The sequence below is a fragment of the Oncorhynchus keta genome, chromosome 36 (assembly GCF_023373465.1).
Source record: "Oncorhynchus keta strain PuntledgeMale-10-30-2019 chromosome 36, Oket_V2, whole genome shotgun sequence".
Taxonomy (NCBI): domain Eukaryota; kingdom Metazoa; phylum Chordata; class Actinopteri; order Salmoniformes; family Salmonidae; genus Oncorhynchus; species Oncorhynchus keta.
In genome coordinates this window covers 25,806,858-25,822,576 of record NC_068456.1, presented here as the reverse complement: position 1 = coordinate 25,822,576, position 15,719 = coordinate 25,806,858, and the positions used below count along the sequence as shown (strand labels likewise).

The window sequence follows — 15,719 nt, the reverse complement described above, 5'->3', positions numbered from 1 at the left end:
CTGAGACAAAGAACTCAATCTCGAATCAAAACACAGTTGATATTTTTCAAATAGAAAAATACACATGCCATCTCGAATGAGAATTTATAGTCGCACGCACAACCATACAGGGAATTACATAATTCCGAGAGCCGCTGTTATGGAAAATTGCCGCTAGATGGCAGTATTGTGTATTTCAAAATCAGTACAGCATGCGACTGTTCTAGCAAAGTGTAACCAAATCAACCCTCATCTACATATGTCAGCTGGGTAATAAGAGTAGAACTTTCTACAAAATGTTGTCAACAAAGACCCAAATAAAATATTGAAATTAAACAAAATGATCAGACATTTTTTCAACAGAAAAAGCTTTAATAAAAGGCGATTGAGATGATCCTGGCATACAGTGCATGAGTAGCTATAGCTAGCACACTACCAGTGCCAGCTGTTGGACAGCACATCTCCAATGAGACCTTCGTTAAATAACAGGGAAAATGTATTTCCTAAGACATGATTTCATTACTCTTTGTCCTTCTATCTCCTCTCATCTTCCGAGTGTGGAGAAGAGTCTATTTTTTCTCAGCCACACCCACAACCATGGACTATTATCTTCAAGTATGCTAGCTAAACAGATGAGACACTTCTGGTCCGTTGAGTCTCCTTTGCAAAGTTACTTCTTCTCATAGTAGAACCATTTATCCACTGGAAATAGAAAAGCAAAAAAAAAAAAAAAATGACATTAGATGTGTACAGGGTCAATTCCATTTCAATTCAGGCAGTAAACTGAAATTCCAATTATCCCCACTGATGAAAAATGTAATTGGAATCTTAGCTTACTTCCTGAATAGCAATGGAATTGACTGTCCTAAAAGAAAATATGTGTACACAACCTTTGCAATCCTTCCAGGTTGGTCATAAAAGTGGGATTTTTACAATACGTCAATTAACCATCTGATAGTCAAGGCAGGGAGGGACTTACTTTTCACAATCTTAAGGTAAAAATTATTTTAAGAGACTTACCTGAGCAGGGGATATGATCTTCAGTTCCACAAGGGCTTGTCTAAAAAATAAATAAAAAATACAAGCATTAACAAATACATAATTGGATGGTCTGACTGAGCAAAGTGTAAAGATGTATGCCAGACATGTTTGACAACACCAGAGGTTTGTAGGAAGCATGTATGTGTAGAATATTACAAACCCTGCAATGCACTTTGAATTGCTCACTTTGATTTGAAGTGCTGACCCCATCAACAGAAGCGAGTTTCATCCTTGAATTGCTCTATTTTATTTGAATAGCTACTGACCGTAGTACTAACCGCAGTACTGACCGCCGCAATTAAGAGCACAGCATATAAAAGGAGACAGTTCTGAGCTGACCCTGAAGTTCTAGAACAGTCATAAAGAAGCAGGAAGTACTGACCCTGCCTACGACAGCCTTGGCCTCGTCCGTAGAGCAGCAGAAGGGGCTGTCTTCCGCCGACACGCACGTGTTTTTACTGCAGGATGGGAGGAAACATCAGTCAGATATGAATTAACACTAATACTGTATTCAGATGAAGGGGTTAAACCAAGGCCTCATACCTTTTAAAGGGTTAATAAATTGTTATGATAAACTGTACGGTCTCCTCTTCTAGGAGACCTCTGTGTGTGTATCAACACCTGTTTTGAGTGTTGTGCCCTTCACACTATCAGAAGGCAGAAACTGCCTACGTTCATACATACTCCTCCTGTCTGGGCCCCACCTGGCTGTCTGAGGTTCTGAGAATATGACTGGTGTCCCGAGAACACAAGGCTGCCGCAGGCCTGATGAAAACAGCCACCTGTCAGAAGATGCTTGGACTCGTTCACCTTGTGAACTATACTTGTGATGAAAGGTCAAGTTTCGGTCAAACACTTCTGAGCTTTTAATTGCTGACAAGATGGTTGCTGCTGTCAGGGGGAGGTTAGATTTTTTTTTTTTTTTAATGTTGTTGCCAGGGAAACTCACAAGGAGGACATTTAGACATTTTGTAGAACCTGGGGAGAGCTACCATATACCGTATTCTGTATCAACTTCTGCCCACAATTGTATTACTAAAGGAGAATTTTAATACTTAAAGAATCTGTGTTTCCTTTCCATTACTAATGTATGTTTGATAATTATATAGACCTGATCATTTTTTAATTTTTTTTTTTTTATTACCTTTTTGACCAGGCAAGTCAGTTAAGAACATATTCTTATTTTCAATCACGGCCTGGGTGGGTTAACTGCCTGTTCAGGGGCAGAACGACAGATTTGTACCTTGTCAGCTCGGGGGTTTGAACTCGCAACCTTCTGATTACTAGTCCAACACTCTAACCACTAGGCTACACTGCCGCCCCATCATCTGTTGAAGAAATTGACCAACACAGATTCAAACAAGTTTTTGCTTGTTGCTGTACTCAAACAGAAGTCAAATCAAATTTCACAAATTAAGCGGCAGGGAGTCAAATCAAATCATATTAGAATTACAGATGGGGCCTTTAAGAATTACTTCACAGTAATGATATTAAAATGATGGGACTGTAATAAACACCAGTTTTAGAGGTACTGTACTTTAAAAGGATTGTACATTGTGTTCTCTCCTCACCAGTTGAGTCCTCCAGCATTGGTCTTTTCAGAGATAAGTGCATTCCAGAAGCCATGGGTGCTCTTTATTGTCTCAATGGCAAAGTCCTGAAAGGGAAACATACAGGTCGAGCAGAGGCTGTTGTCAGGGTAAGGAAACATACAGTTTGGGGGAAGTTTCCTGGACACAGACTAAGCCTAGTCCCTGACTAAAATGCAAACTCAATGGAGAATCTCAATTGTGAGTGTTTTAGTCCCGGACTAGGCTGAATCTGGGTCAAGGAAACCAACCCTTCGTATTTCTGTATTATGCTGAGCCGATCACTTTAAACCCAATTTCCTTACTAGTTACTATTGAACTTCACTGAACACAGGGGCACACTATGTTGCAACAGGATAATATCACATTTACATTTACATTTAAGTCATTTAGCAGACGCTCTTATCCAGAGCGACTTACAAATTGGTGCATTCACCTTATGACATCCAGTGGAACAGCCACTTTACAATAGTGCATCTAAATCTTTTAAGGGGGGTGAGAAGGATTACTTTATCCTATCCTAGGTATTCCTTAAAGAGGTGGGGTTTCAGGTGTCTCCGGAAGGTGGTGATTGACTCCGCTGTCCTGGCGTCGTGAGGGAGTGTGTATCACCTTGTGGGTCTTGCAACGCTAGTGCTACTCTCTGTTCATCATATATGCATAGTCACTTTAACCATATCTACATGTACATACTACCTCAATCAGCCTGACTAACCGGTGTCTGTATGTAGCCTCACTACTTTTATAGCCTCGCTACTGTATATAGCCTGTCTTTTTACTGTTGTTTTATTTATTTACCTACCGATTATTCACCTAAACCCTTTTTTTTTTGCACTATTGGTTAGAGCCTGTAAGTAAGCATTTCACTGTGAACCTGTTGTATTCGGCGCACGTAACAAATAAACTTTGATTTGATTTGAAATGTCAGCCCTCTATTTGGCCAATGCAATCTAGCCTGGGTACCACACTATTTCGGCATTCAACAACACTGCATTGCTACAAGGCTACGAAGGCATAACAACACGATGGCTAATGCAGAAACAGACTGGCATACAGGCTAAACTGCTATCCATGTACCTAGATTGAAAAAGCTGTTTTAGATGTGTGGTGCAAATGATGTGCTACAAAGGAAACAGAATGAAAACGATCTTGATGAGTGTGGACGAAGATACTGGAACACGAGGCTCTGGCAATACCGTGCTTAATGAAACAGCAACATGGACCACTCTGCCTCAGACAGGGCTGACACTGTATTGTTGGGTTCTGAGAATAGGAAATATACCTATTCATGTCACTGATGGAGTGCTGAGGTTTAGAGGGTCTACACCAGAAGTTAAGGGTTGTAGGAGGAAGGTACATAGTGTGTGCAACTAAGCTTGGAATGTGTTGAGTGCAGGGAAATGATTGCATGTGGCAGAACTGATAAGGGGAGAATCCTCTGAAGACTCATATGACGTAGCTCCCTACTCAGCAATAATGATGCAATGTTTAGAGATAAGGAGGAGACTCCACCCAAAGTGGGGTATGAATACTACCACAGGGGAAGCCATGTCTGTGTCAGAATTACAGCCGTATCGACCCTTTGGGAAGAATTAAACTTGGTTAAGCTTTTCTAGTGTCCGTGAGTTATTTAGTAAAAATGAGAACCTAACAGTAGGGAATACAAGATGGATACCTTGTCTTTGAACGCTCCGTTGAAGGCAAACTGGTTCTCTGGTTTCCCGTCTGGTACCTTGTACCTCCTGAACCAGTCCACCGTGGCCTCCAAGTAACCTGGCTTCAGCCTCTGGATGTCACTGATGTCTGAGGTACACAGGATAAGGAGACCGGTGAGAGGATGACTGTGGCAATAAGAATAGACACACACCTGGGAAAACAATAGTTCAATCATTGCATTCTTTACTTGAGCAATCATATTCTAGTACTACTACTATCAGTGACTGGACCAATGAGCAGCATTAAGGAATGGCCTGTTGTATTAGGGATTGTCAGTTTAGCCCACATCCAGCTCCTCCGGTGCTTACCGTTCAGGTCCTTAGCTTCAGGGTCCTCCACGTTGATGGCCATGACTTTCCAGTCAGTCTCCCCCTCGTCGATCATGGCCAAAACCCCCAGTACCTTCACCTTGATCACTTCACCACGCGAACACACCTGGAGAGGAGACAGGGATGTGATCAGTACAACATAGAGAAGTAGGATATTGGTATGGGGATAGGTACATTTCAATGATAGTATGTCAAATACAGGTCACATGCCTGAGGAAAGTTAATTTCATCAGACACCCACACATGAAGCTCACACCATAAATTCACTACAGACAGCTGATGTAGTAACAGAACAGCCAAATTGTTACCAACATACTTCTCAACTTTTTTTTACTTTTTCTTTGGTGACAAAAAGCTGCTTTAAATGAAACCTGAAGCAAGTAAGAATGTCAGAGAGTGAATGGAATAAACCAGATCAGCTCTAAAGGTTTAATGGTTGTAGGATAAAGAACAAGTGCTGTACCTTGGTACCGATTTCACAGACGTCAATTGGGTCGTTGTCACCACAGCAGCCAGTGTCTCCATCTTTGTGCCCGGGGTCCTCCCATGTCTATCAAGAAAGAGAAATATCACTGTCAAAAAAAGATTGAGATACTTAGTTCATATCACTACAGAGAAATAGGTAATCAATGCCAACTCAGTTCTAGGTGATCAATGAATTCAGTTAGACAGGGATAGCGTAGTCTACATTGTCAGACCATATGTAGCTTGGTGGCAGGTTAGTGACTGTCTGGTGGCAGGTTAGTGACTGTCTGGTGGCAGGTTAGTGACTGTCTGGTGGCAGGTTAGTGACTGTCTGGTGGCAGGTTAGTGACTGTCTGGTGGCAGGTTAGTGACTGTCTGGTGGCAGGTTAGTGACTGTCTGGTGGCAGGTTAGTGACTGTCTGGTGGCAGGTTAGTGACTGTCTGGTGGCAGGTTAGTGACTGTCTGGTGGCAGGTTAGTGACTGTCTGGTGGCAGGTTAGTGACTGTCTGACCTGAGGTATTGCTCCATAGTTCCAGATGTAGCCTTTGTGGGGGAAAACGTTGGCGACATAACGCAAGTTCCCCTTCTTCACATCCTGCTTGATCGGATTCAGGGGATCTTTGGTCGCAATCTGGAAGTAGCAAAGCCAAACATTATTAAATGTGCTTCCATCGTCTTGAGAAACAATCTGTCCCTAATGGACACACGTACTCTTAAATCTCCACCCAGTACAGCCAGAATAAGACTGGCCACCCCTCGGAGCCTGGTTCCTCTCTAGGTTTCTTCCCAGGTCCCTGCCTTCTAGACTGTGTTTCTACCTCTGCATTGCTTGCTCTCTTTTAGGCTGGGTATCTGTAAAACACATTTTATTTATTTTATTTCACCTTTATTTAACCTGGTAGGGTATTTGAGAACAAGTTCTCATTTACAACTGCAACCTGGCCAAGATAAAGCAAAGCAGTTTCACACATACAACACAGAGTTACACATGGAATAAACAAACATACAGTCAATAATGCAGTAGAAAAGTCTATATACAGTGTGTGCAAATGAGGTAGGTAATGGAGGTAAGGCAATAAATAGGCCATAGTGGCGAAGTAATTACAATATAGCAAATAAACACTGGAATTGTAGATGTGCAGAAGATGAATGTGCAAGTAGAGATACTGGGGTGCAAAGGAGCAAGATAAATAAATAAATACAGTATGGGGATGAGGTAGTTGGACGGCACATTATGACGGCTGATGTATAAAGCTCTTTATGAAATAAATGTTATGCCTTATTATGCTTACCTCTTGACTAGCCAGGGTCCAGATTCCCAGACAAAAATTAAGCTTAGTCGAGGATTTTTCAAACGCATGCTCAATGGAGAATCTCTATTGAATTAACTAAAAAGCTAATGGACAAGGCCTAATCGGGATCCAGGAAACCGGCCCGAGATCGTAAAAGCCAGACTAATCTGGCTAAATAAAGGCTGAGTTGTTCTGATTAGTGACAAATTGATACAGGTAAGTAGGTTTGCATTATTATATTAGGCTTATAGACTAAGACCTGGTATGTTACTGTAAAGGTAACGTTAGCAGGAGAAGGATCTCCGCATGGCCAAGAGCACAACGTACACACCAGAGTTAGGCTCAATTCGAAATTAAGGCAGTCAAATCAGGAAGTAAACAATCATTCTAATTGAAAAAAGGGCATTTATTTTCAACGACTCCACAATAAACAAAAAAGTTGTAAAAGTTTTTTTTTTAAATCTAAATTTAAAATTCAAATCACTTCCTGAATTGATTGCATTCAATTCGAATTGAGCCCAACCCTAGTACACACAACAAGGTTGTTTCTGCACCCTGCACATGGAAATATGCCACTGACTATTATGGTATGCCAGTCACGTTTTTCACATACTGTGTATTTTTAAAAACTGGCTCATTAAATCAATCAAGGTGAACCTACCTCCATCTTTGAGTTGGTCCATCTTGGTACTTCAACAACCACGTGGAAAATGTTCTGAAAGAGAAGAAAGCAATAAATCATTCTGCTTTTTTTGTATGCCTGTGTCACACACTACATCCCATTCCAAAATCAGTTGGTCCCCCCTTTGTTGCTAGAACAGCCTCCACTCTTCTGGGAAGGCTTTCCACCAGATGTTAGAACATTTCTGCAGGGACTTGCTTCCATTCAGCCACAAGAGCATTAGAGGCCGGGCACCAAAGATGGGCGATTAGGCCTGGCTCACAGTTCCAATTCATCCCAAAGGAGTTTGATGTGGTTTAGGTCAGGGCTCTGTGCAGGCCAGTTAAGTTCTTCTAAACAGATTTCAACAAACCATTTCTGTATGGACCTCGCTTTGTGCATGGGCGCATTGTCATGCTGAAACAGGAAAGGGCCTTCCCCAAAATGTTGCCACAAAGTTGGAAGCACAGAATCGTCTAGAATGTCATTGTATGCTGTAGCATTAAGATTTCCCTTCACTGGAACTAAGGGGCCAAACCATGAAAAACAGCCCCAGACCATTATTCCTTCTCCACCAAACTTTAGTTGGCACTATGCATTCGGGCAGGTAGCGTTCTTATGGCATCTGACCAAACCCAGACTCGTCCTTTGGACTGCCAGATTGTGCAGCGTGATTCATCACTCCAGAGAACGCGTTTCCACTGCTCCAGAGTTCAATGGCTGCGAGCTTTACACCACTCCAGCCGATGCTTGGCATTGCGCATGGTGATCTTGGGCTTGTGTGGGATTGCTCGTCCATGGAAACCCATTTCATGAATCTCCCGACAAATAGTTATTGTGCTGACGTTGGAACTCGGTAGTGAGTGTTGCAAACGAGAACAGGTGATTTTAATGCACTTCAGCACTTGGCAGTCCCGTTCTGTGAGCTTGTGTGTCCTACCACTTTGTATCTGAGCCATTGTTGCTCCTAGACGTTTCCATTTCACAATTACAGCACTTACAGTTGACCGGGGCAGCTCTAGCAGGGCAAAAATTAGACTAAATGACTTGTTGTAAAGGTGGCATCCTATGACGGTGCCATGTTGAAAGTCACTGAGCTCTTCAGTAAGGAACATTCTAAAGCAAATTATTTCCTATGGAGTTTGCATAGCTGTGTGCTCGATTTTATACACCTGTCAGCAACGGTGTGGCTGAAATAGCCGAATCCACTCATTTGAACGGGTTATTCACATATACATTTTTCTTTTTACCTTTACTTAACTAGGCAAGTCAGTTAAGAACAAATTCTTAACTAGTAACCGGAAGGTTGCAAGTTCAAACCCCCACACATATATGTATGTATGTATGTATGTATGTATGTATGTATGTATGTATGTATGTATGTATGTATGTATGTATCTAATATACATACATACATACATACATACATACATACATACATACATACATACATACATACATACATACATACATACATACATACATACATACATACATACATACATACATACATACATACATACATACATACATACATACATCCTTCTGTAGCTCAGTTGGTAGAGCATGGCGCTTGTAACGCCAGGGTAGTGGGTTCGATTCCCGGGACCACCCATACGTAGAATGTATGCACACAGGACTGTAAGTTGCTTTGGATAAAAGCGTCTGCCAAATGGCATATATTATTATATTATATATTACATTATATATACACAAAAAGATATACTTTTGTGTAATATATTTATATACACAAAAGTATATACACAGTACCTGTCAAAAGCTTTAGAACACCTCATTCAAGTGTTTCTTTATTTTTACTATTTTCTACATTGCAGAATAATAGTGAAGACATTAAAACTATGAAATAACACATATGGAATCATGTAGGATCCAAAAAAAAGTGTTAAACAAATCTAAATATGTTATATTTGAGATTATTCAAATAGCCACCCTTTGCCTTGATGACAGCGTTGCACAATCTTGGCATTCTCTCAACCAGCTTCACCTGGAATGCTTTTACAGTTATGAAGAAGTTCCCACAAATGCTGAGCACTCGTTGGCTGCTTTTCCTTCATTCTGCAGTCCAACTCATCCCAAACCATCTCAATTGGGTTGAGGTCAGGGGATCGTGGAGGCCAGGTCATCTGATGCAGCACTCCATCACTCTCCTTCTTGGTCAAATAGCCCTTACACAGCCTGGAGGTGTGGTGGGTCATTGTCCTGTTGAAAAAAAATGATAGTGGGACTATGTGCAAACCAGATGGGATGGCGTATCGCTGCAGAATGCTGTGGTAGCCATGCTGGTTAAATGTGCCTTGAATTCTAAATAAATCACATACAGTGTCACCAGCAAAGCACCATCACACCTCCTCCTCCGAGCTTCACGGTGGGAACCACACATGTAGTGATTATCCGTTCACCTACTCTTCTCACAAAGACACGGCGGTTGGAACCAAAGATCTCCAATTTGGACTCCAGATCAAAGGACAAATTTCCACCGGTCCAATGTCCATTGCTCATGTTTCTTGGCCCAAGCAAGTCTCTTCTTATTTTTAGTTTCCTTTAGTAGTGGTTTCTTTGCAGCAATTTGACCATGAAGGCCTGATTCACACAGTCTCCTCTGAACAGTTGATATTGAGATGCGTTTGTTTCTTGAACTCCGTGAAGCATTTATTTGGACTGCAATTTCTGAGGCTGGTAAATCTAATGAACTAACTCTTGTTCTTCCATTCCCGTGGTGGTCCTCACGAGAGCCAGTTTCACGATGGCGCTTGATGGTTTTTGCGACTGCACTTGAAATGTTCAAAGTTCTTGACATTTTCCATATTGACTGACCTTCATGTCTTAAAGTAATGATGGACTGTCGTTTCTCTTTGCTTATTTGAGCTGTTCTTAGTATGGACTTCTGTATACCCCTTACATTGTCACAACACAACTGATTGACTCAAATGCATTAAGAAGGAAAGAAATTCCACAAATTAACTTTTAAGAAGGCACACCAGTTAATTGAAATGCATTCCAGGTGACTACATAATGAAGCTGGTTGAGAGAATGCCAAGAGTGTATAAAGCTGTCATCAAGGCAAAGGGGGGCTATTTGAAGAATCTCAAATATAAAATACATTTAGATTTTTTTGGTTACTACATGTTTACATATGTGTTATTTCATAGTTTTGATGTCTTTACCATTATTCTACAATGTAGAAAATAAGAAGAATTAAGAAAAACCCTTGAATGAGTAGGTGTTCTAAAACATTTGACCGGTAGTGTATCATAATATCAATATACCCAGTTATAATGTATTTATGACTATGGATGAGTTGGAGGAAACGAAAGGCCATCCAACTGGGATATATTATTCCAGTGAGATAAGATAACAGGAAATCCAGAAACTGCATAATGATTGAAGAGTTCAGTGTTGGAGGGGTAAAGACCATTGCTTTGACAAACAGACTATGACCTTGCTAGTGCTACTCCTACTCTCCCACACACATAATACATTAAAGCTATTCTGACCACAAGGTTTTTACCATGGAATCAAAAGTTAAACTTAGTGGGTGTCTTCCTATAAAGAAACAGTTGAATAGATATCCCATCTACATTCAGTGTGTGTTATTGTGTAATGGGGTGTTCTACAGGGTAAAGGTGACATACTTTACCTGGCTCTCATCAGCGTACATGGGTATGTCATGGAATGGGGAGACATACTTTCCATCAGAATTTTCTACAGAGAACAGACAATAACATACAAGTAAATGAATCTATATGAATTCAATCACTTTGACTGCATCCCTTTTGATTTAAACAAAAACATGTCTATACATGTTTGCCCATGGAAGAAGTGGTCTGAAAGTGACTGGATCTCAATACCAAAACATTCAGGAGATAGAGGTGCTCAAAGTTGACCCATTTTGCATACCCCACCATGAGTGCATTCACGTCTTCTTCACTGAAAAAGATAAACGGTTGAGGTTTATATAATTGAAATGCTTAAAAACAGAGTTGTCAAACTATTTTATAATTTCTTGAAAAAAAAGTGAAAAAATAGTTTGGCAATCCTGTTTTTAACTTTTCAATGATGTCAAATCTCAACCGTTTATCTTTTCCAGTGATGAAGACATGAATGTACTCATGGTGGGCTATGCAAAATGGGTCAACTTTGAGCACCTCTATCTCCTGAATGTTTTGGTATTGAGATCCAGTCACTTTCAGACCACTTCTTCCATGCTTCCATGCTTTTGTGGCACAGTCGATAACGCGCCGGACCTCGGGTCGAGGGTTCGAGACCTGCTCCCTGCCTTTTTCATTACATTGGTGTCAGAAGGGATCGGACCTTGCATCCACGACAGTGCGTGTACTTGGACTGTGCATGTTCCTGTAAGACGTAGAGTCGCAAGCTGGCGCGAGGACGCGCTCTTTGAAAGGGAGTAGTGTAACGACCCTGGGTTTATAAGCGCGGAAATCGACTCTGCCGCACGAGCATGCTTTTGCGGCACAAGTCGATAGCGTGCCGGACCTCGGGCTAGAAGGTCGACCTGCTCCCTGCCTGTTTCATTACAATATATTTCACAGCAGTGTACATGGTACAATGATTCTCTACAATATATACTCTCATGTTTTGTCACAAACTGAAATTAGGTAAACTATTATTATTTTGGCAACCACAAAATGGCGGCACGATTTCTGCATAGTTTAACATTTCAATTTAATTTAAAAATAACTTTACCACAAAGATGGCCGCCCGTCCACCCACTGTCGAATGTCAACATAAATGGCCATCCATAGCAACGGCTCCACTTGGGCTGGTAGCCTAGTGGTTAGAGCGTTGGGCCAGTAACCGAAAGGTTGCTAGATCGAATCCCCGAGCTGACATGGTAAAAATCTGTTGTATTCTGCCCCTGAGCAAGGCAGTTAACCCACCGGTCCCCGGGCGCTGAAGACGTGGTTGTCGATTAAGGCAGCCCCCCCGCACCACTCTGATTCAGAGGGGTTGGGTTAAATGCAGAAGACACATTTCAGTTGTACAACTGACTAGGTATCCCCCTTTCCTTTACTTACTCACCGAGTCAGAGCTGCCATGACCGGAGTGCATGCAGAGCAAGCTGCCTGTGCACAGGGAGCGAGTGACAGAGAGAGGAGCAGCTAATGGATTTATTAATGGAGGAAGTTATTTCTGATTTCGGGCCTGAATGTTGTCGGCATATGTAATGCTCAGGCTTAAAATTCATGCCCACGAAGGGCTCTGGTGTAAATGTAATCAACCTCTCTTACACATTAATAACATGTATTCATAATGCCACCCCCAGAGTAATAGACATCAGGGCTCAATCACAAAGGCTGCACTGTATGCAACAAATATGAAAAACTGCTGCATCATTCAATATGAACAAGGATACATTCAGCCTAACTGGTTAAATGAGAAACACCTTTGACAGCTCTTGAAGCCTCATCTTAGAAACTGGGCGTAACCCACACCGTTTATAAACGGAATTCTCTAAATTGCTGGTGTGGTAGCCCTTTCAACAGATGGTAATGTTAACCATATACAGTAATTTCACGAAGCTGTCTGCCGCCCAAGGGCAATGCCCCGACTCTCCAACGCTTTACTTTCATATCGCATCAAAATAATTTCAAAAGACTAAAAATACACTTATTGTACATTGTTTTAACCGGCTTTATCACAGTTGCAGCAGACAGTATTTTCCAGTGACAACACGTTTCTGGCAGCCTTCTTCCTTTATGCTACATCTACACACAGGTGTTCGGAGACGCAGATTGCTAATTACCACAGGTGGTCCCTCTGTCTTCATTAAACATGCGCTGTAACATGGAGATATGGCTATGTGGGAACACTAACCCTATAAAAGGTGTGTATAAATTTAACCTATTGTTTTTGTATTTATTATTTCTCATAAGGTCCGTATGCTTCCAAAACCATACTGCAAGCTATACGTGTCAATGTTCAGACCAAGTATCAGGGCTCTTAACAAAACTCCCCATACAGATGATGTCTTCGTCCAATGACTTGAGTTATGTATGGAACAGATAGTCATGATCAAGGGCTAGGAGCCAGCTGTGGTCGATACATTCAGCTGAGAACCCAAGACAGGGAAGCTGAAAGTTTGGCCAACTTGGGTTTTCAAGAGCTACTTTAGTTTACAATTGGCTCATTCATCCCCCTCCTCTCCCCTGTAACTATTCACCAGGTCGTTGCTGCAAATGAGAACGTGTTCTCAGTCAACTTACCTGGTAAAATAACGGATAAATAAAAATAAAAACTTGTGTGGTATCCCAACAACACTAGTTTATATCAGAAATACCACATCTGCAGAATTAATTTAATAAACACTTACTATAGGAATTAATTGGATCCTGATACCAAGTCAAGTTAAAGTACAGCAAGTTCGATAGAAGCATATGTCAGCCAACCGGCAAAACTGGTCCATTCAATTACTAGTTTGTCTGCTCAAATCAATCAATGTGGGGCAAAGGCCAAGCGATGGTACACGCCTATACTTATAAATCCACGATGCTAGGTGACAATATGTGAAATCTAGCTACACTTGAACGTAGCATTAGATAGGAGTATAAAACCAATGCGAAAGCAATGAATAAAAGTGACACGTGGGAGGTTGGGGCCCGATCCCAGTAGCAAACCGGCGAACCACAATGGACACGATTATAGCAAGCTAACAAGCTAAACTAATATGTTCATTAAAAAGTGAAGCATACTTACTGAAAAACAAACGATAGCTCAATGTATTGAGGTTCCCCCTCTCTTCGACTGTGAAGCTCATATTTAATCTGTGTTGGTTTCTTGCCGAAGCTGCGGTGATGGTTAGTGCACTTTGAGTGTTCAAAAGAAGTCCACCCAGAACTACACTGCACATGCGCATTTCTAGTCCGAGTTTGGAAAGTGCAGCAACTGCGCATAACGAATAATCATATCGCGTTGAAGATTACGTATGCATACTGATACTGTCTGTGGTTCATTCTAAGAGTTTATCTTGTTTTTGCAAACCAGCTGAATGTAAGGCAGGTCTTCAATCCATTCTACTGTACATTTTCTTGAATATGGGAGATATCATGATATCAATCCGCTAAAACGATGTCCTGCTATATATAGTTTGTTAGAGTTGATCATGTGCTACGTGTTAACGGTAAAGCAAAATATCCCTCAACCTCCATCAAATAACATGTTTTTTTTCTTCTAAACACGTGTAGTGGGTCTCTTCCATTAGCCCTTAGTTATTATTCCAAACCATACGGTTTGAAGCAGAGATCAATATATAATGACGAGATGCTCATGTCTCCGCCCTAACAATGGGAGTCGTTGTCATAAACTGTGTTCGAATACTTATACTAACCGTAATATTTGTGACATAAATTGAGTATGTAGTATGTTTATAAGTCATAGTATGGCTATAGTTATTATGCCAAATGTTCCCGGATGTCGTACTAGATTCGCCAAAATACGACGTATACACGCGTTGGACACTGTATTTCCGTGTTTGTGTATAGTATTTGGCAACAAGAATAAAAAAAATTAACAATAATTTCAGTGGTTTTGTTATCATTGCAATAGTAACATATTATATATGTTATGTTAAAATTATAGGCAGTGTTCATAATTGTAAATAAGTACTTTGCAAGATTTTCCCAAAATTCGGAAACAAATTTACATTCAAAGAACAAGTGAGATAGATTCTCACCTTTTTCACAGAAAACGCAGATATCATCAATAGCCACAAATGTGGAAATCATAGGATTACATGGATATATCTTATGTAAAATGTTGAAGTGCACTTCCTTAACTTTGTTTGGTATACAGTATTTGTAAGGCCTGTACCATGCATTTTTCCAGACAATGTCAGGAATAAGCATGTTCCAGAAAAACTTTCCTCTTGGTGTAAGTTGGTTTTGTGAATGAAGAATTTGTCTTATATATTTATTACAACAAGATTTCTCAAGTAAGCCCACGCCTTCCAATCTGAGTTCTGGATAAACTTTATGATCATTCCCAAAATTAAAATGAGAAATTAAGATGACTTTTCATAAGTGTAGTTAGACCACTGCGAATGGCTTTGATCACAGAAATAAACTCTCTGAAAGGTATTGGAAACTCCTTCAATGTTATAAATTGTTCATATGTGAGAATATCACCCTTGTTGTCGAAAATATCAAGAACAAAGTCAATATTCCTCTCATGCCAAATTTCTATACCAAAATTACAACTTTTTCTGATTGAATTTAATTATCTTATTAAAACACTAACCCTAGTGAATAACAACAAGAATAACATCTTCATGAATCATTATAATAAGATATTTTCAGAGTGAATATAATTGCACTTAAATTGTTTCTTTTTTGTATTTTATTTTTATTTATATTTTTTGTATGTTTGAGCATTGTTAATACCTGTGTTTGGTTTGCTAGACATGTTTGATGTAACAATGTAAGTAGATGTTTGTATTATGAATGAAATACATTTATAAATAAAAATAAAATGTAAAAAAAATACACTATTTCCGTGCTTTTAGGGCCCATAATGCAATTCTCCAAAAAAATGGGCGTGGCTGTACTACGGTTTCAGACTTCAAAAAAATTGTGGAAAATATGCAGCCGAAGTCTGACGAGAGCAATAGAA

At 40.4% G+C, this 15,719-nt stretch overlaps 1 protein-coding gene across 1 annotated transcript; it reads right to left on the bottom strand.

The window, feature by feature from the left end:
• Window positions 1-330: 330 nt before the first annotated feature.
• On the bottom strand, window positions 331-13,976 carry LOC118369842 (inorganic pyrophosphatase-like). Its single transcript, XM_035754581.2, has 11 exons — window positions 13,809-13,976; window positions 10,732-10,796; window positions 7,074-7,127; window positions 5,632-5,751; window positions 5,118-5,204; window positions 4,634-4,760; window positions 4,285-4,412; window positions 2,592-2,677; window positions 1,403-1,478; window positions 1,000-1,039; window positions 331-681 (listed from the first exon to the last, which is right to left on the bottom strand). The coding sequence occupies exons 1-11, from the start codon at window positions 13,966-13,968 to the stop codon at window positions 650-652; spliced, it is 975 nt and encodes a 324-aa protein (XP_035610474.2). The 5' UTR covers window positions 13,969-13,976; the 3' UTR covers window positions 331-649.
• Between the last annotated feature and the right edge of the window lie 1,743 nt (window positions 13,977-15,719).

Bases quoted from the DNA above. Each gene is read 5' to 3' on its own strand.
- LOC118369842 (XM_035754581.2), bottom strand. From the start codon at position 13,968: ATGCGCATGTGCAGTGTAGTTCTGGGTGGACTTCTTTTGAACACTCAA. The intron at 7,128-10,731 runs GTAAAGTATGTC...CTTCTCTTTCAG, and splicing joins TGTACGCTGATGAGAGCCAG to AACATTTTCCACGTGGTTGT. The intron at 5,752-7,073 runs GTAGGTTCACCT...TGCTACTTCCAG, and splicing joins GGACCAACTCAAAGATGGAG to ATTGCGACCAAAGATCCCCT.